This window comes from Schistocerca cancellata, chromosome 6 (genome assembly GCF_023864275.1).
Source record: "Schistocerca cancellata isolate TAMUIC-IGC-003103 chromosome 6, iqSchCanc2.1, whole genome shotgun sequence".
Classification (NCBI taxonomy): domain Eukaryota; kingdom Metazoa; phylum Arthropoda; class Insecta; order Orthoptera; family Acrididae; genus Schistocerca; species Schistocerca cancellata.
The window spans coordinates 424,710,714-424,733,057 of NC_064631.1; the positions used below are offsets into that span (position 1 = coordinate 424,710,714).

Genomic DNA, 22,344 nt, shown 5'->3' on the forward strand with positions numbered 1-22,344 from the left:
TGGAGAGAGGGTAGGGCAGCTATGTGCAGTTGGGAGGTTAGGTGGAGGGCAGAGGAGAGGTGAGGAAAGGGGGGAGGGGAAGGGAAAAAGACTGATTGTGATGACAGAATGGGGGCTGCTGTATAGTACTGGAATGGGAACAGGGAGGCTGGATGGGTGAGGACAATGACCAACGAAGGTTGAGGCCAGGAGGGTTACGGGAACATTGGATATATTGCAGGGAAAGTTCCCACCTGTGCAATTCAGAAAAGCTGGTGTTGGTGGAAAGGATCTATGTGGCACAGGCTTTGAAGCAGTTATTGAAATGAAAGATGTCATGTTTGGTAGCATGCTCAGCAACTGGGTGGTTCACTTGTTTCTTGGCCACAGTTTGTGTCGGTGGCCATTCATGTGGACAGACAGCCTGTTGGTTGCCATGCCCACATAGAATGCAGCACAGTGGTTGCAGCTTAGCTTGTAGATCACATGACTGGTTTCACAGGTAGCCCTGCCTTTGATGGGATAGGTGATGTTTGTGACCGGACTGGAGCAGGTGGTAGTCTCTCTCCACCTCGTCCCTGCACACTCCCCAGCAGCACTGCAGTGTGTGTCACCCCTGCCCTCCTATCCCTCCCACTCCCCACCCCAGCTTCATCCTTACCCCCCCCCCCCCCCAGCTGCTATTCCCATCATGCACAGGTGCCGCTGCTCGCAGTGTAGCTACAGTTGCCTGAGACTGCCATCATGTGTGTGTGTGTGTGTGTGTGTGTGTGTGTGTGTGTGTGTGTGTGTGTCTATTTTTGACAGAGGCTTTACAAGCTGAAAGCTTTATTTGAGACAGGTCTTTTTGTTGTGCCTATCTGTGACTCAGCCTCTCTGCTATATGGTGACAGGCAACTTTCTTTTTCATAATACTGTTAAATTATTGAAAATAGCATTTTAGTAGATAAATTGAATGTTTATTATTAAATGAAATGAGTTAAGATGTGCATACCACATCTAAGAGCAATAGAGCTCTATTGAGGGATATACTGTGTTCTGGTGGTATCTTGGGATGGCAGGGGGAGGGGGTGGAGGCTAAAAGTGTGAAACAAGGTAAACTGCCGGAATTCAGTCATGCGTTTCCCTCCTTTGTGGATTGGAAAAATGAATAGCAAGTAGGCAAGTCTCCAAAAACTCTACCACTCTAATTCATGATAAGCAACTACATGGTGTTACACATAGTTATACTAACTCTTTCACAACACACATTATAAATCAGTGGCAATACAGTGTACAAGCATGTGCAGGGTGTGTTTATTTTCCACAAATTCCATTAACGCTATAGATTTAGATATGAGTCACTAATAATACGAGAGTATGCTGAAAAGTAATGCCTTCGAACTTTTTATATGAAAGTTCTTACTGCTTTTTAAATAAAACAAACATTAAAATTATACATCTCTACTGTTCATGTACACATATTAGCAGCCCTCTGTCACTAGAAGGCCCCAAATTGCAGTGTGTAACATAGCGGTCTATAATGTAACTATGTCGGTACATGAAAAACAGCATGTGTAATCGAGTTTCAAATTCAAAGGGTTCGTCCACACATGGTACACACACTTCTTCAGTATCGCTATGCTGGTCCCTACATGAGCACTGCGGCATATGCAACAATTTGATACCTTGGGAACAACAATTTGATGCCTTGGGTTCACTGCAATCAATCATCCTCCATGCAGACCCGACTTGGCCCCATCCAATTTTAATCTGTTTCCAAAACTTAAAGAACACCTTCAATGATTTCACTTTGATAGTGATGAAGTAGTGAAAGCACAGATGAGTTTGTGGCTTCATCGACAAAGTCAAGCATTCTACGGCAACGGTAACAACGAATCGGTCTCTCGCTGGGAGAGACTGCCAGGGTGGCCACGTTGAAAAATAAATATGTGGTCATGAAGAATAAAGCTGTAAAATGTTAATAACGCTTTCTTTATTTTTTAAAAAAAAAGGTGCTCTCACATAAAAAATTCAAAGGCATTACTTTTCAGCATATCCTTCTACTATACACATATGGACAGAATCTATGTAATTCTCTGCACAGTCCTCTAAACTGATAGATGAGGAAACTGATTCTGAGTCAGCTCATACAACAGTTGTAGAATTATTCCACAAAAGGTGACTTTCCCCACCGCAAGTCTTGCCACTCTTCAGTTTACAGATAAGCAATACCTTCCCAATATTTCCTGTCCATTTTTCTTAATTGAGTGGACAAAATAAATTTACTGTGTTCATGTTTATACAACAAGTTGTATTCAGTTTATTATTAAGTGTGTAATTATTTGCTGTTATTAAGTGAGTTTTTATGAAAATATGTTTCTATAAACAATATATCGCCAAAAACAATCAGTTTTTGAAAATATAATGTAATTGTATACATAAAAAATCCACTCCCTCAGTGGCAGCAGGAGAACACACATATAAAAGGTTTAAAGCTAGCAAGCTTTCGGAGTCAGTGGCTCTCTCTTCTGGCAGAAGGGTTGAAGCTGAAGGAAGGGGGGTCAAGGAAGAAGGCCAGTGATGTTTAGGAAAAGGGGTTCAGTTTGAGTAAGTCACCCAGAACCCGGTTGGGGAAGACTTACCGGATGGTATGTCTTCTTCATTCCTATTTTTTGTAGTTACATAGAGCAAAACTTTTTACAAGACTAGATCTTCTGGCTTTTGACATGAGTGGTGGTTTTGTCACGTCTCCTAAACAACATGTAATTGGACGTAAATATAATTTAGACACTCTCAGGATTCTTGGTAAGTGATTTGATGACCATGCTGAACATGTGAGCGGTGAGGGTAGTTCCGAAGCAACTTACAGAAGCAGATCTGACTGTCAAACCTCTAACATTAAATCTGTCCAGACACAGGTGTCGTTTTATGCCATATTGTGTAATCAAAAGAGCATTACTATTGACAATTCTTGCATCGAAGCAATTTATAATTGTTCATATACTATGAATGTGAAGGGTGTAGCAAACTTTATAGGGATGGTAATTTTTTCTTTAAGTTTATATTTATCTTTGTCCATCAGGCAAGTCATTTTTTGACATGAGCAAAAAGGGCAACAAATTTGACTGGTGTGTGTCTTAAGAGGCTGTTTTCATAAAATGAAAACTGCGTTTGTGATCGCGCCAGTTCTCCCCATTCCTGACTCCTCAAGAAAATTCATAGTGCAAACAGATTGTCTATTGCGAGTAGCCACTGCATTGCTTCAGCAATATCTGTTGGAGGAGGCAGCCATTGATATATGCTTTCGACACTTTATCAGATCTTGACATCAAGTACTCAGTCTCTGAGTTGGATCTACTGACAGTGTCATTTGTATCGTAAAATTTAGAACAGATTCATGTGAGCTCCATTTGTTTCAAATCTCTTATATTCTAAAATTCTGTGGTCTAAGAATTCTGCTACTCTAAGTGAAATAATAAGAATGCCATTAGGGGTTTTTATTAAAAAGTGAGAATGAAGAAGACTATTGTAAATTTGTATCACACTGTTTTAAAAATCTGGTGGTCTTACTAACTACGCAGGGAACTTTTCTCTTTGCCTTGTGTTGTGTTCATGGATGTTAAAGTTTGTTGTATTTATGCATACTACATACAAAACAACATGTATACCAAAGGGACAAGGGAGTCCATGTATATTTTTATTGAGCTAACATAGCAATATTTTCACACATCTATTTTCATTAATAAACGATGTCTTGCAAGAAACCATGTCATGCAAGCACCACATTTAGCTGACAACTGTTATTGGATAGTGCTACCATCACAAATCGTGATGAGGAACACATTCTGTGTAACGTACCACCTCACTTCTTACTGTGCAACAAACCATTATGGAAACCAAGTTTGGCATGCTTCATGATGATTACACAACCATTATGGGACGGCTTTAGTAAAAGTAGCAACTTTTAAACAAGATCAAGTATGAGAAATTTACAATGTGGGGCACAAGTGCTACCTTAATACCCAGATACAAAAATTGCTTGGCTTGCTTAATTTTCTACTTTCAAAACTTAAATATTTTTTTGCATCATAAGGATGCAAACCATTTCCCTTTGTGACATTCAAAACAAGCTGATGACTGGGATTGAGTTTAAGGGCTATTGTTCTGATGCTGTTTGAAAGCATTTTTAAAACCGTGAAGTGCCTTTTCATCAAATTCCATGTGAAAAAATGGCTGTTTCTCTCAAGCGATGACCCACAGCCCAATAGGTGCTGACTACTGGTAGCTTTCTATTAGGCAATTTTGGCATGGTACTGGACATAGCAACAAATACAGTGAATTACTTTTGAATACATTGTGGGAGTATACAGTGATCAATATTTATTACAAATATTTATTATCAAACACAGTCTTGATCACAAATTATTTATTCCGGTGACCGGTTTTGACCAAAACTGTGGTCATCTTCAGACCAATGAGTAAGAACCTCCTTCTGGTGGTAAATCACTATTAGTTGTGGTCAAAACTGGTCACTGGAATAAATAATATGTGATCAAGACTGTGTTTGATAGTAAATATTTGAAATACAGTGAAGTACAACAACCACAGCATAACATGGCAGCAGCATATTTGTTCAAAACTGCACTGCCAGAAACAGCCAAACATATTTACTCACCAGATAAATTTTAGTTTGTTAATCACTGATTGGCTGTTGTTTTATGGCTGTAGCTCCACGATGGTGCATTTTGAACCTACTGTTATGTTCTCGATTTGAGATGTCTTGCCTTACTCTAATGTTATTATTGAGTTATTTTTCTCCAACTTGTGTATTGAGATGGAATAGAAGGATGATGATAAAATAATGCCCTACAGACATCAAAATTAACACACATGGAACCACAGATCAGCTGGAAAACAATTAAGGAAAAAAACAGCCACTGATTTGTTTGGCAGGAGCTGTACAGAATGTAACAGAAAAGATTTATGGAAAAAATGGGAAATCTAAAACAAAGTGGCTAGACAAGGATTTGAAACTCAAATGTCACAAAAAAGAGCCTTGTCAAGCCACACTATCAATACTGACTATGCGTCTTAATTGCCCTTTATGGTACAGATTCTTAACACGTGTCTATGTTACGCATCTTTTCTCATGTGCAAGCACAGATGCAAGGAAATAAATGTACAGGGGTCACTCATAAACTAACCACCAGCTGGATATTAAAAATAAACAAATGCTTGTAGCTTCATGGTGCATGTGTGGTTGGAAAAAGGGACTTTGAAGTTCACACTGCATCAGTCAACTCCCTGTTTTGGTTGACAGTGTGTTGGCAGTCATGGACAGAAACGGATAGTGCTATTGTGTCTCCAACCAGTTGCAAGATACGTTCTACCATTCACTTCCAGCAAGTGGAAGGCACCAGTGCCGCCAAGATTCATTGTTGATTGTATCGTGAGTAGGGGACAGGCTTATGAGTGATGGAGAGGTGAGGGAGAGGTGCGGAAAATTCAAAGCTGGACGCACATATGTGCATTATTAAAGTGTCAAGGAAGACATTCTAGTGTGATGAACTTGTGCAACATGTTGACAAAATTGTGCATGTTAGATGTTTGTTCACAATTTCCGAAATTTCTGAGGGTGTGCCTCACATTTCTTGGATAACTTTTCCAACACTGTCACAAAGAGGTTGGGTTACAGTAAGTTTCGTTTAACAGTGGGTACCAAATGCCCACTTGATGTTAACAAAACTGAAAAAATGGACTCATCCTTGACATTTCTCCAGTGCAACCATGAAGAGAGGGAGGAATTTCTGAACAGAATTGTAACTGAGGATAAGGGAAACAGAGACTGTGCACTCATTTGCCCAGTAAGCCCAAAAAATTCAAGCAGATTCTGTCAAATCACAAAATGATGGTTACAGATTTTATAGGATCGCAAAGGAATTTTGACAACATATTTCATGAGAGTAATGTGTGAGAACACAATGACATTACACATTCATTCCAAAACTCTTACAAAACTTCAAAGGTAAATCGAAAAAAATTGCCTGATTACCGCACAAATCATTCTCTTTCCAACAATGTGCAACCCAATACTGCAAATCAAATGAAGGAACTCAAAGACTTTTTGCCTTGGAGATTTTTCAACTTTGTCCCTGTAATGCAGACTTGGCACTAAGTGGTGTTCATCTTTTCTCCAAGGCTAAGATCTGGCTGGCTACTCAGCACTTCACGTTTAATAATTACACCAAGAATGCTGTCAACAGCTAGCTGAAGCATCAGGCACCACCATTCTTTGTTGAAGGGAATAAGAAGCTAGTGTGATGTACAAAAAATGTTTGAATTTGGGTGGCAACTATGTGGAGAAGCAATGTCAACATGTAAGTAAAGATTTATATAAAAATAGAACAAATAGGCACTGCAGCATCTATACATGCCTCAGTGTTCTCATAACACACACCTACAGTCACAATAAAAGTTTGGTATTCTGCTTAGACTCTTAGAGTGGTCATCTCTGGACAAGATAACATGCACATACCAATTTATGCAGGGATAAGGCTGGTAGTACCACTTTGTTACCTTGAAACCAATATTCGTTTGAAGTATTAATTGGCATTTCACAATAAAGTATTTTGTGTAATTATTTCTGAACTGCAAAACATATATGTGTGGGTCTTAAGGATGATGACTGTTAGCATTGTATTAAATTCTCAAGTAATCAAATGAGTTCATGGAGTATTTTGGGAAGCAGAATTATAAACGATAATTTAGAATCAAATGTTAAACTGGGTTTCAAATCCAGGTCTGTGCCTTCCATAGGCAGTGGATTACCAATTACTAACTTCAATGACATTTCTTTCGTGCTGTTTTGTACAAAATTCCTATGGTATTGTTTGCTTGGTACACTTTTAGAAACCACTTCCCTATAATGTTTGGTTCTCCTTCTCCGGTTCTCACTGTGCCTCATTCACATCATAATTTTTATCACTGTACGACATTAGCGTATGGTACTTTAGGATAGTGTGGAATATCTGAGGGTCCAGTGAGTTTAGTCGTCATATTAGTGCTTATGCTGCTGCACATCCACAGTGGCGTTGTAAAACCCACAAAAATATGATTTTGCAGATGGCTGACTTGTTTCATAAATTCATAGAGCACAGAGTTGTGTAAATGAACTACTATTCTGTGGGCATTGCATAAGGTGATAAATTTACTATAAATAGAGTTTGCTGTGTACTTTAGTATTTCTAAATTATATCTTAACTTTGAACTTCCACAGGCAATTTATACAGTCTTGAATTTGTACTGGTATATGAACTCATAATCCATGTCAACAGCTTTCTTAGCTCCATCCATGGACAGGACTTTGAGGTCCAGCAAACACTGTAACACCTTGAATGCTCTACAATATCAAACAGTTGACATTCACATCTTTTACTGTTATGTATGTAACAGATGTACGATACAAGTTGTTGTACCATGACAGAGAAACAGCGTGCATCATTTTAAGTTCTATTTCAATAAATTTTGGAGTTTAGGTTGGCACCTGTTGATTGATATAAAAGTACTTCGATAAATAATTAAAAGCAAGCATTCAGATATTCTACACGACTCATGATCTTGTAAATTAGCAGTGTTTAAAACTTCTATGTGACATAATGTCAACAGACAAATAGTGGTGCTTTTTACATCTCCCATAACTCTTCCATAAACCTCTCTGCATTGTGCAGCAGTCTTCAATACTGACAATGTCTCCTCCTCTGACCAAGTGCTTCTACGGTTATAGAGCACTCTGCCAGCTTTATATGGTTCCCTGTTTAAGGGGTAATCATTCATTTTGCACCAAGCCATTGAACCACATGGAATTATCACCATCTCGAATGTAACATCATTTAATTTTGTGTTTGGATGCCCTTGAAGTAATTATATCACCACTGCTTCAACCTAATAGCCCCCGCTTTTCCCATTTTTTTTACGTATCTGGGCCCACAGCCACCACAAATCTCTTAAAAGAAGTCAATTTTCTATTTTGATACTAGTCATCAGCCAATTATTCCCTGTTGGGCATCTTTAAGCAACATTACACCAAAAAGAAACAACATGACACTTACAATGTTTTAAAGTTTAAAGCTTCTGGGCAGACAGACAAATTAATAAATATTTCTGAAACTGTTTGTTTTTTGGCAGCTCCCTGAACCTGTTATTCTTTTCATTTTGTCATCATTTTGTTATTAGTATGGTAGATATATGCTACACATAATCTATGTAACAACTCTGTAGCAACTAATTTTCAAAGGTTCACAGAAGTGCAGTTACAATGCAACTGACACACTGCAATTACCTACATAAAGATTACATTAGATGAATAAAAATAAACTATATTAAGAAACAATACAGAAATAAAGAAAATGAGGCTGTTATTAAATAGTTTTACCTTTAAACTGAGTTCGTAAGGCATCCACATCAGATAATGATAAATGGCTATCATTCAACTTCTTCAGTTTCATGTCAGTGTCATCTTCAAGTGTTTTGCAACTCCTTATTTTATCATATAGAATGTTCGGCTAAAAAAAAATCATAGTTACACATTAAATATCACAAATGCAGTACCTTAACATAAACTCCCCCAACTTATCTAATTTTTATTATTTTGACAGAGACTTAAAGTCACAAGTATACTCGGGCAACTTAAGAACAGACCTACAAAAAAATAAACCGTGCCTATATCTGTTTCAGAACTGATAGTTAAGAATTCAATCGCTAGAGAGCATCTGGCCCTATATTTGTAGCCTATCTGTCATGCTCTGGCTGAGGTGATTGCCATTAGATACTGTCTTTACTATGTGCAACTTTGGATACTCAACAACAAAATGTGCCCTTTCTCTCTCTCTCCCATATTGTTGTTTAGGCAATACTTTCAAAAAACAATGGCAACAAGAATGTGATGTTACTTCACTAGAGACAGAAAGTGACGAGACATCATCAGTTGAGTGAAAAGTGCCACCAGTAGTCAAGATAAATACATCCACTGTGCTCCAGCCAGCTTCTCCAAGATTTATGTTCACAGGGAACTTCACAGATACACAGAAACTAATAAATGACTTGAAGTTTCAGGATTTTTTTCGTCAAAGTCCAGTGCAGGAGTATACTTGACATTTCATTACTGGCAACCTAAAAAATTTTGTGTGTGTGTGAGTGTGTGTGTGTGTGTGTGTGTGTGTGTGCGCGCGCGAGCGCGCGCGCGCGCGCGTGTGTAATCACTAGAAATCTGAACATTGTGTAAGAAGACCAGTTGCTGTTGACTGAAGCAATAAGACTGCAAGCTACAGTTAATCTTGAGTTTGTGGTGGTGGCAGACATCATTTGATTGACTCCAAGAACACCAGAGATTTTTCGTCCAAAAAGAAGGACTCCAGGAATACCAGAGAATTGGAGTCAATCAAATGATGTCTGCCATGACCACAAACTCAAGATTAACTGCAGCTTCATTCTTATAGCTTCGGTCAACAGCAACTGGTCTTCTTACACAATGTTCAGATTTCTAATGCTTGTGAAATATGATTGAAACACTTATGGAAAAATACAAACACTTTTATTACAATGTAAATTATAATCTTTTGCATAACATGACATTTCATATAAGACCTTAAGAGTTTATCTACCTGGATGATATTGTGGTCTCCATTTCCTAAACTGATGAACACCTGCAGAACCTTCAGGCTTTGTTCATCGTGCTGCAGAAGACCAGGTTGAAATATAACTTGGACAAATCACAGTTTTTTCAACTGTCTATTGTCTATCTCAGTTTCAACATCATGGGTGGTGCCACCATTAGGTTACGCCTGAATGTCGATGCCATTATGCCTTTGCCGTGTCCTATAAATGTCAAAGAGCTCACAGCCTCTCTCAAAATGATTGTGTAATACCATAAATTTCTTCCTAATGCAGCCACAGTGGCTCAGCCTCTTCACGCTTTCTTAGATAAAGGTGTTCCTTTTCACTGGTTGCCTGCCTGTGAGCATGCTTTTACCCTGTTGTTTTTACCCTATTGAAGTCAAAATTACGCTTGACACCTTGATTGGTTACCTTCCAATCGGGCCAACAGATGCCTGCCAGTATGGCATTGGGGCCATTCTCATGCACAAATGTGCGGATGGTTTCAAATGCCCTACTGCGTACACTTCCAAAACCCTGAATCAGGTGCACCTGCATTACTCCCAAAAAGAAAAAGAAGCCCTTGCTATTCTGTATGCAGCCTAGAAACATCATGTTTTTCTCTATGGTTCTAAATTTCATTTGATTACTAATCACAAACCTCTCGTTTCTCTCTTCCATCTGGCAGCATCACTATTTATTCATTGCACTGTAACTATGAAGTTCATTTCTGCCCCATGGCGCAACATGCTAATGCAGATGCTCTTTTTCGATGCCGATTGGCTCCAATCCAGCATTTCATCAGAATGAACTGTAGGGTTCCCATTTAGACATCAAAGCTAAAAACACAGGACAATTTTTCCAATTACCAGTTCTCGGATTTCAGCGGCTGTCATGGCCGATACTGCCTTACATCAGGTTGTTCAATTTGTCCACCAACGCTGACCAGATAAACCACTGAGCCTGGAGTTAGATCTCTTGTGTAATTATTATGCACTCCACCACTGATTCTGTTCTTGATGGTGTGTTACTGTTGGCTACCGAAGAGTCAACGCCCAGGGTTCTGATTCCGCTGGTGTTGCAGTGGGATGTTGTGCATCTTCTCCACCTGGAAATTGGGGTGTTTCTCATAAAAAAATTGTAGATCTGCTGCCCCATTTTAACCAGGTATTGATAATGAGAGTATGCAAATTGTGGCAGCCAACTCGCAATGCATCACCCATCAAGCAGCACCCAGAGCCTCTCTTTCTCTTGATCCCCATCCCTCCATCCACCGCCCCTGCCACAGTGCCTCTGGGAGCATATTCATGCTGACTTCGTGGGTCCATTCCTTAACTCCTTTTGGCTCATGGTAGTTGACGTTTTCTCAGAATTTCCTTATGTGGTCTGTTTTCTGCCCACATCAACATCGGCAATGGTCACGAACCTCTCAAAGATTTTTTCCTTGGAAGGATTGTTGTATACACTTATGACGGACAATGGCCCACAGTTTTTTTTTCTTTTTTTTCTTTTTTTTTTCCCCCCCAAATAGTGACATCCGGCAAGTTACTGTCCCTCCATTTCATCCTCAGTCCAATGGCAAGGCAGAGTGACTGGTACGTATATTCAAAACTCAAATACATATCAAGCAATCTTCTCCTGAGGAAGCTCTCTCAATAAGTTCTTGAGCACATATAGGTCCACTTCTGTTGATGACTGTAGCTCAGCAGAGCTGCTTCACAGCCACCAGCCCCATACACCGCTTCATCTGCTCTGGTCGACGCTCAGCCACCCGCTGACATCCGGCCACCCGCCAGTGTCCATGTTGTTGCGATTCCATCCGGGCTTCACCATCCGGATCTGCGGTTTTGTCCGGACCCGTAAGTGGACACCAGTGGTAATCCATCACTGCCAAGGCCATCACCTCTCTTGTCATGCGCACCTCCACTTACTTGCTATTTTGATGCTATGATCAGCTCTGCCCATGTGTGATCAACGTTGCACTGTAGACTCCACAACCCTGTGCCCGCCCTCACCATCCACGCCAGCCCCCACAGTGTGGTCCACACACTGTCCAGCTCCTGTACCATCTTTGTTCTGGGTGGCGACTCCACTGGACAGTGTACTCGGAACTGGGCCGCCTCTACCTCCACAGTCCCTGCCATCATCGTCATCACCGTTGCCGCCTTCCCTGCAACCTCTGTCGCCGAGTGCCAGGCTGTATGCGGACACAGATACAACACCTCCACCACCAGAGCTCCCTTACATTCTCATGGTGAGTGGGTGCTGTTTCTGTTCATGCCCAAGCCATTTCAGACTGTGTTTTCCTATGATAGCACGACATCTGCTCCAACAATCATCTCCTTCTGATAAGGACACGGACATCTTCACAGTCAACATTTTTCCCCAAGGCCGAAGGAGTGTTATAACACTATACAGCGAGCATACATAAGCAAACAGTGCATGCTGCCTCGACCAGCCTAAAGAAGCCACCACATATTGGCACAGATGGCATAGCATGCACTACACCATGTGCCAAACAGCCGTTTGTAAGCCAGAGGGCCAAAGTCCTCGGCCAGACAAATGTTTATCTGACAATTGTCCAAGTTAGACTGTGTATAATGTAGTTCTCAGTTAATTGTATTTACCGAAAGTACTATTTCATTCAGTGTCTTAGTATACTCCTGCATGTGGAAACAGAATAAAAGTTGGTTGGTCAGAATTCTGATATTGTGTCTGAGCAATGTTGCAATACAAAGGGGGAAGGCATATGTAGGGAGGCATGTGTTCTGAGTCAAATGAAAACCCTGGAAACTCAAGAAATTGGTTGGTGGTTGGTTGGTTGGTTGGTTTGTTTGATTTTTAAAGGGACCAAACTATGTGGTCTTCGGTCCCTTGTTGCACTGAACCAAGTCCATGGGGATAAAACGGAAAACAAACAGTACACACCACAGGAGTTCCAATGGGGGGGGGGGGGGGGGGGGGGGGGGGGGGGGGGGGGGGGGGGGGGGGGGGGGGGGGGGGGGGGGGGGGGGGGGGGGGGAATCAATGATAATCTATTTAATGGTATTAACGGTATAAATAATAATTAAGTGATGTATATTGCTTGATACTCGATGATGAACAATGAGCACAAAGGTTGATAATCCTAAAGATTAGCACTGGTTGCACTACAAACTTTTATCCTTCATTATAACACAATCAAGGATAATTAATCTGTCAATATGGTTAATGATTATTGCTTTTTTTCCAATCCATGTAGTATCAAGTGAATTCTAGCAAATCAGAGCAAATATTATATGTTACTGTAGGTACATACGACAACTTAATTTTCACAAGCAAGTGGGATTTACTATTTATACTAATCCCCAAACAGTAGCATCTGCAATAGCATTATCTGGCCATAATCAACTCCAAAATGAGCACCCCATCAATTAATATGCAGTATCTTTTCTGAGGGTAACAAATGGAATTTATGATATTACAACATAGTGAACTCTGCTAGTCTGAAAATGATGCTGCAAATTGTGTTACCTGAAAGTCAACTGGATCAGGCTGAGGCTCTTGTGTTGTTGTCTTCTTGGTTGAAGTACTTATGAGCCCACGTAGATCAGCTATGAAAGCTTCATCATAAATACCTCTATCATCCCATACTTGAAATATCCTCAATATTTTGGACTTCACCTTTTCTTCTCTGCAACATCAGGGAAATTTCTCATTAATTATTTCTAGATCAGTATCGTTCATGTTTATGTTCTATTTAGTGCTGTTCTAACTGGACATATCATATGTGCTACTTCATTCCATCCCACATTAACAGTTCCTTCAATAACATCTGTTTTATTGCCATGTATAAATTCCTAGTTTTCGCCCACAAGTTTTTAAGCTAATTAATATTAGTGAATTCACCTTAACAAATGTCTCATTTCCCTTGTACTACAGCATGCGAGGATTTGAAGAAATGACTAACAGCCGTAACTGCCAGTGACAGTAATGAAGAACTGAAACTGCAGTATGTGTTATGAAGTTAATCTCCGATAAAGATGCAGCTGAAGCTGCAGGATATCATGAATATATAATTATCATCAGTTTAAAGTATTTACTTTGGCAAATGAGGATACTTCACGGTTTTATCTCACCAGGCATAGATTTCCCACCTAGTCACACACAATCTCATTAGATCTCTAGTACTAGTGTAATGTTAATAATGTGTATACACACACACACACACACACACACACACACACACACACACACACACACACACACACACACACACTCTCTCTGTTGCTATTACCCTTCTTACTTTTCAGGCTCTGGTGGTCTATGTATTTTACAGCTTTTCTTGTCCCTTAGTTATTCCGCACTGTCATCTCCCCTCTCCCCCTTTAACTGTATATTTTTACGAATGTACCCCCTCTCCTGTTATAACATCAAGTTTAACACATATATTTCAGAACGACACAACACATATACGTCACAGAGTAAGTTGACAAGCAAGACATGTGTACACGTTAGCATTCGAATGAGCACTGAGTCCCAGTCTAGCGGCCGCTGTTCGGCTGGCCGCTTAGGTGGCGCAGCTGCTGCATGGCTGGCATACAGCGCCGCACGTAAAGGACATGTGTAATTGCGCGGCAGCGCTTTGAATGATCGGCGAGTCACAACACTTTTCCCCCCTTTTAAATCATTGCAATGGTCTTGATGGAGGTGTCTTGGAGATGGCTAAAGTCCATAGGCTTTGTTTGACTCGCCTTAAAGTCTCGAGGAAGAGGCTTCCCGTACGGACGGAAGTGTCCCCGATGATAACGGGTCGAGATGACAGGAGACGTAGGGGTCAAATCTGCTGGGGCCCCATGCACCAATCTGCCCGTTGCGGCAAGTCCCGTTGATATGACAGGAGACATGGGCGATTTGTTGGCGTCCGTTGGAGGAGGAGGCGAGTAGATTTGCTCTGACAGAGGATGGTCATCCGGTTCCTGCATGGGCACGTCTCCTGGTGGCGTCCGTTCCTGTGCTGGCATCGCGATGACGGTGAGAGGGCTGCGTTGTGAGTATTGAGAGATGCCAAAATCCCGAGTGTCAGGTAGAGACAAAGGTGATGTAGCGGCATTCGGAACAGGTGTTGGTGGCACACGAAGCCGAAGCTGGTCCGAATGATGCACTGCAACACCCCGTCTGAATTTCATACAGGCGTCTGCCACGGTGTCTTAAGATGCGGCCCAGGCTCCATTTTGGCCGCCTGCCATATCCCCGTACCCAGATGAGGTCGTCGGCGGTGAACCGGCCAAGTGAAGGCACCCGCGGCCGCGATGTGGAAGGCCGCAGAAGATGAAGTAGCATGCGGAGCTGTCGGCCATGTAAGAGCTCAACCGGGCTGTGATCGCCCATGGGGGTGAAACAGTAAGACACCAGAAACTGGAGAAGCATATCATCAGCAGCAGAAGAAGTCAGAAGTTTCCACATCTGAGCCTTAAATGTGCGGACTAGTCGTTCAGCCTCACCGTTAGATTGTGGATGGAACGGCGGGGCCGTGACATCCATAACGCCGTGACGAGCACAAAAATCCGCAAATTCGGAAGAGGAAAATTGCGGACCATTATCAGTAACAAGAGTAGAGGGGAGGCCTTCCAAAGAAAAAATGCGGGCGAGAGCACTGGTGGTTGCCGCGGTGGTAGGCGACGTGTAACGGACAATGAAAGGAAAGTTAGAGCAGGCGTCAATTACGAGGAGCCAACAACTACATAAAAAGGGTCCTGCAAAGACAGCATGAATGCGTTTCCAGGGCTTCTCAGGCGAAGGCCACAGGGACAAAGATGACTTCGGGGCAGCGGCATGTGACGCACAAGGGCTGCAGGCAGCGACCATGTGTGCTATTTCAGAGTCGATGCCAGGCCAGTACACATGACGGCGCGCCCGAGATTTTGTGCGAGACACACCCCAGTGCCCTTGGTGAAGGAGGCGCAAGACCGAAGCATGCAAAGATGCAGGTACCACAACACACGGCGAAGAATTGTCAGTGGAGAGGAGGATAATACCATCCCTAACCATGAGGTGGTAGTGCAAAGCGTAGTAGTTCCGCAACGGATCAGAAGTCTTAGCGGACGGGCGATCTGGCCAACCCTTCTGAATACAGCATAAAACCCGGGAGAGGGTAGGGTCAGAATCCGTAGCAGCCGCCAGCCTGTCCCCAGTGATGGGGAACCCGTCCACAACCCCCTGCTCGACAACATTCAGGTGGAAACACAAAAGTTCGTCCCTATTGAATGCCTGATCAGGACCCATGGCAAGGCGAGACAGAGCATCAGCATTTGCATGTTGAACCATTGGCCGGAAATGAATCTCATAATTGAAACGAGACAAGTGCAGAGCCCAACGCTGGAGGCGGTGTGCAGCCTTGTTGGGAAGTGACGTTGATGGATGAAACAAGGAAACAAGTGGTTTGTGATCCGTAACAAGATGAAATTTTGAGCCATAGAGAAAAACACCAAACTTATGAAGAGCATAAATAATGGCCAAAGCTTCTTTCTCAATTTGAGAATACTTTTGTTGGGCATCCGTGAACGTTTTGGAGGCATAAGCAATGGGTTGTTCCGAACTGTCAGAAAAACGGTGCGCAAGGACTGCACCGACCCCGTACTGAGAGGCCTCTGTGGCAAGAACAAGATGTTGGCCAGGTCGATAAGTAGCCAGGCACGGGGCCTGTTTCAGCATAGTCTTCAATTTCTGGAAAGCCGCTTCGCATGACGCAGACCAGTGAAAAGGCACGTTTTTATGCAACAGGCGATGCAATGGCTGAGCCACCGAAGCCGCAGACGGTAAAAACTTGTGATAGTATGCTATTTTCCCCAAGAAGGCCTGAAGTTCCTTAACAGATGTAGGGCGAGGAAGGGCACAGATCGAAGCGACAGTTTGCTGAAGCGGACGAATACCATCCCGAGAGAGTTGAAACCCCAAGTACATGATAGATGCCTGAAAAAATTGTGATTTCTGAAGATTACACTTAAGACCGGCAGTCTGTAAGACATGAAAAAGTGTGCGGAGATTTTGAAGATGTTCTTCAGTGGTGGAGCCAGTGACAACAATGTTGTCCATGTAATTGATACATCCAGGGACAGGGAGCAATAATTGTTCCAAGAATCGCTGAAAGAGAGCAGGGGCGCTAGCAACCCCGAATGGCAAGCGTTGGTATTGATAGAGGCCGAAAGGCGTGTTAAGGACCAGAAACTGCCGGGAAGCAGTGTCGAGAGGAAGTTGATGATAAGCTTCTGACAGGTCAATTTTAGAAAAATACTGGCCTCCAGCAAGTTTAGTGAACAGTTCTTCAGGACGAGGCATAGGGTAAGTGTCGATGAGGCATTGAGCATTTACAGTGGCTTTTAAATCGCCACAGAGACGAATATCACCATTTGGCTTAACAACGACAACAACAGGAGAGGACCACTCACTGGAAGTGACAGGAAGCAAGACCCCTGAAGTAGTGAGAAGATCCAACTCCCGTTTTACCCAATCACGAAGGGCCACAGGAATGGGCCGAGCCCAAAAAAACTTAGGCCGAGCAGTGGGTTTGAGCATGATATGAGTGTCAAAGTTGTTTGCACGAGCTAACCCAGGAGAAAAAAGGGACGAAAATGTCGTCGACGAGGAATCCAGTTGAGCATAAGGAATAGCATCAGAGACAATACTGACAGAGTCATCTATGGAGAACCCAAAAACGCGAAAGGCATCGAAACCAGCAAGATTTTCTGCGTTGCTCTGGTCGACCACAAATATGGGAACAGTGCGAACGATGGATTTGTAAGATACCTCAGCATTAAACTGTCCCAAGAGAGAAATCTTCTGTTTATTGTACGTCCGTAATTGCCGAGTGACAGGTGACAGGAGTGGAGAACCCAACTGAAGATACATCTGAGAATTAATTATAGTGGCAGCAGAACCGGTATCCACTTGCATGTGAACATATTGACCAAGGATTTGGACAGTGAGGAATAACTTCCCTGAAAGGGAAGAAGTGCAATTGACAGACAACACAGAATCACAATCAGCGTCATGTTCATGAACATCATGTATGCGGTCGGATTTGCAAACGGAAGACACATGACCTTTCTTTTTGCAATTGTGACACACGGCCCAACGTTGGGGACAATCCCCGCGTGAATGTTTCGTAAAACACCGCGGACATGAAGGAAGTTGCCGGGGGTTTTGCTGCAGTTTCTTAGCGGGTTGTTTACGGCTAGGCCGAGGCTGCGCGTGGGAGCGCACTGCGGCCACGTCGGCTGGCGGGGATGCATCGCACGCGTCATCAACAGCGCACAGAGGTTGTATTTCCCCGACATCACCCCACGCCTCTATTTGTCTATTTGCGCCCCAGCGGCGCGAGAAATATCAAAAGACTGCGCAATGGAGAGAACTTCATCTAGAGTCGGATTCGCCAACTGAAGGGCACATTGCCGAACTTCTTTGTCGGGCGCCAACCAGATAATAGCAGCCCGTACCATGGAATCGGCATAGGATTCTTTGTGAACGTCAGTAACAAATTGACACTTTCGACTGAGGCCGTGAAGTTCAGCAGCCCAAGCGCGATAGGATTGATGTGGCTGTTTCTGATAACGATAAAAGGCAACACGAGAGGCTACCACATGTGTTTGCTTTTGAAAATAGACAGACAGAAGTGAGCACATTTCAGCAAAGCACAAAGACGCAGGTTCCTTCAAAGGAGCCAATTGCGACAACAACCAATACATCTGAGGTGAAATCCAGGAAAGGAACAGAGACTTACATAGTTGTTCGTCCGTGACATGAAATGCCAAGAAGTGCTGTCGAAGACGTTTTTCATAATCAGGCCAGTTTTCCACCGTCTCATCGTAAGGAGGAAAAGGAGGTATAGCCAACGACGAGAAACGCCCCGCATTTGACGCCGCGACGAAATCGCGAACCACCGCTGTTAGAAGCGTTTGCTGTTCAAGGAGATTTTGCAATAGTTGCTTGACAGTAGCCATGGAACCCTGTGGGTCAACGATGAAAAGGAAAAATCCACTACCTCGTCGCCAATTGTTATAACATCAAGTTTAACACATATATTTCAGAACGACGCAACACATATAAGTCACAGAGTAAGTTGACAAGCAAGACACATGTACACGTTAGCATTCGAATGAGCACTGAGTCCCAGTCTAGCGGCCACTGCTCGGCTGGCCGCTTAGGTGGCGCAGCTGCTGCGTGGCTGGCAGACAGCGCCGCACGTAGAGGACGCGCGTAATTGCGCGGCGGCGCTTTGAATGATCGGCTAGTCACAACACCCCCCCCCCCCCCCACACACACACACACACACACCTCGTATCTCTCTCCCCCTTCCCTCTCCAAATGAAATTGTATTTGCTATAACAACTGCGTTTATCTAACTTTCCAAACAGCTACTCTACTACTAATACTTCATTTCTGATGTAGACAAACACAGTTAGATTCCACTGTTTAATATCAGAACATGTTTCTTTAATCTATCTGCCAGATAACTTTGTTAGTGCCATTTTACTACAATTCCCTATTTTGTTTATTCCAATGGACAGCCTGAAACAAGTTCCTTTCAAATTTGTTACACTATTTCTGGATAGATATGACTAATTATTGCAACTGAAGATGTATTGAATATGTTGAAGTTAATTTGAATTTCTGTTTCTGTTGTTTTGTATATAAAGTTTGCTTTAACTATTGGGCAAACAAGACTCGGCTTACAGCTAACGCCCAAACTGGCTAGATGACAAATGCAAGCCTTTAGAAGAACATACAACTAGAGGAAAGAGAGGTAAAGCCTAAAGGAAAATTAAGATGACCTTTGGAGAAAAGAGAAGTATCTGTATGAATATAAAGAGCTCAGATGGAAAACCAGTCCTAAGCAAAAAAAAGTACCTGTATGAATAAAAGGGCTCACATGGGAAACCAGTCCTAAGCAAGGAAGAGAAAGCTGAAAGATAATAGGAATATATAGATGGGCTACACAAGGGAAATGAAACTGAACGAAATATTATAGAAAGGGAAGAGAATACAGATGAAGATGAGATGGGAAATATGATACTGTGAGCAGAACCTGAAAGAGGCTGAAAGATCCATCTGAACTACATTTATCCTTGGCAGAGCCAGCCATGACAAAATTATTAAATCTAGCTTCCACAATGTACACCACAGGGTAAATACCTTCAGACTTCAAGGAGGGTCTAATAATTCCGGTTCAAAAGAGAGTGGGTGCTGACAGGTGCGAATGTTACTGAACTACCAGCTGCAAAAGTCATGGTTGCAAGATATTGACACAAATTATTCACAGAAGAATGGAAAAATGGGTGGACAATGATCTCAAGGAAGATCATTCCAAGTTCTGGAGAAATATAGGACCATGTGAGGCTATACTGACCCTATGAATTATCTAAGAATATAGGTTAAAGAAAGGTTTACATTCATAGCATTTGTAAGCTATTGACAATTTTGACTGGAATACTGGACTTCTGAAGTTATAGGGAGCAAAAGCCAAACTGAAGGCAGTTATAAGAGCTGAAGGGCATGAGAGGTAAGCATACATGATCAAATTCGTGCACTGATGAAACGTAAGGAAAATAAAGAAAAATTTTGGGAAGGAATTAAAGGTCAGGGAGAATAAATAATTCAAAGTTTGTCAATGACTTGGTAATTCTGTCAGAGACAGCAAAGGACTTCAAAGAGCAGCTGACAGGAATGACCAGTGTCTTGAAAGAAGGGTACAAAATGAACACCAACAAAAAGCAAAACAAGGGTAATGGAATGTAACAGAATTAAATCACGTGATGTTATGGGAATCAGATTAGGAAATTAGAAACTAACAGTAATAGATGAGTTTTGCTGTTTGGTAATAAAAGAACTGAGGATGGCTGAAGTAGAAAGGATACAGAAGGTAGACTGGCAATGGCAAGAAAAGTGTTTCTGAAGAAGAGAAATTTATTAACATCAAATAAAAATTTAAGTGTTAGGAAATGTTTTGCTATTTTACCTCATGAGAGAACACTTTGGTAGTTCTCATCCATTGTCGCAGAACTGACTGATTTTGATGAAACTTCCTAGAGAATGAAGGCACAGACCTACGTCAAAAACAGTATGCAGGAATGCATAAAAATTGTTCCTTAGTGGGCAGTTATTTTTCATTTTTGCTGAGATAAATACTTTAGGTGTTTATATACATATTGGATAGTTGACAAGCCAGACATAAATCTGACTGATCACTTTTTCGTCAACATTTAAAGCCATCTAACTAAGATACTACAATCAGCAGTTTCACTGCCATCAAAAACTGTCTGAAATGGCCAAGGGTGACAATAAAGCATAAATTCATTTGAAATGTCTGTGCAGCACAGAGCAGCTGATGCACTCTGCAGCATGTTGTCTGTCTGACTATCACTAACCAAAGTGGACTGCAGCACGTTCTGTCTGCTATTTATTTGACTGGCATAATTCACAGGCAGGCAGCAGCTATGGTGCCAACACTGTAGTGGGACAAGACAGGTAGTTAATCTAATTTATTAAACTATAGTTGTATAACCAAAATATCATTCCTTTTGAAATGTACGGTAGCTACTACAACTACTTCTACTATTGAGAGATTCTTTGCCAAACCATGCAATGGATGTAAGAGAGGTATAGTAGCTCACTAACAGCCCATAAATGCCCCTGAAGAACAACGGTGATGAATTTTTATCTCCCATTGAAGTAACCCGAAAGGAGATACCCTCCAAAGCACATTTAATGTCTTTGTGATTCAATGCCACAAATGGTAACATCATTAAATAGATTAGATTTACTTTCATTCCAATTGATCCGTAGCGAGGAGGTCCTCCAGGATGTGGAACATGTCAGAAAAACAACAATACATGACAAATATTTACAACTAAAACAAATAAGCTAATGTACCATTCCACAGGTCCCAAGTGGAATGACCGTCATTTTTTAATGAACACTAAGAGTCATTTTACAAATACTAATGCACTGAATTTAAAATAAAAAAGTTTTTTATTTATTTGTAAGGTAATAAACATGTAATACAACTACTGTAATACTTATTTACAATGAACACATTACTGCACTGAAATGGTGCAGAAGTTAGATTATACTTACACACACACACACACACACACACACACACACACACACAAATTTTCAGTGAACACATTACTGCACTGAAATTGTGCAGAAGTTATGTTGTACTTATATACAAATCAGTTGGTTTTACTAAGAAATTCATCAATGGAGTAGAAGGAGTTGGCCACCAATAAATCCTTTAGGCTTCTCTTAAACTGAATTTCATTGGTTGTTAAGCTTTTTATGGCTGCTGGCAAGTTATTGAAAATAAGTGTTCCTGAATAATGCACACCTTTTTGTACAAGACTAAGTGACTTTAAATCCTTGTGAAGATTATTCTTATTTCTAGTATTGATTCCATGAATTGAGCTATTGGTTTGAAAAAGTGATATATTTTTAATGACAAATTTCATTAAGGAATAAATATATTGGGAAGCTGTAGTTAGTATCCCTAGTTCCCTAAACAGGCTTCTGCAGGATGTTCTTGAGTTCACACCACATATAATTCTTACTGCACGTTTTTGTGCCTGGAAAACTTTAGCTTGGCTTGATGAATTACCCCAATAATCCCATATGACATTATGGAATGAAAGTAAGCATAGTATGCTAGCTTTTTCATTTTTATATCCCCTATGTCTGACAAAATTCGCATTGCAA

General features: G+C 41.7%; 1 protein-coding gene across 2 annotated transcripts in view; it reads right to left on the minus strand.

Moving 5' to 3' along the window:
* LOC126191169 (regulation of nuclear pre-mRNA domain-containing protein 2) overlaps positions 1-22,344 on the minus strand; it is a 169,365-nt gene that overhangs the window by 93,895 nt on the left and 53,126 nt on the right. For both annotated transcript variants that reach the window (XM_049931943.1, XM_049931942.1), the window contains exons 3-4: positions 13,126-13,285; positions 8,393-8,522 (exon numbers count right to left, since the gene is read on the minus strand). In XM_049931943.1, the coding sequence (XP_049787900.1) occupies positions 8,393-8,522; positions 13,126-13,285 (290 nt within the window). The remainder of the gene's footprint in view (positions 1-8,392; positions 8,523-13,125; positions 13,286-22,344) is intronic.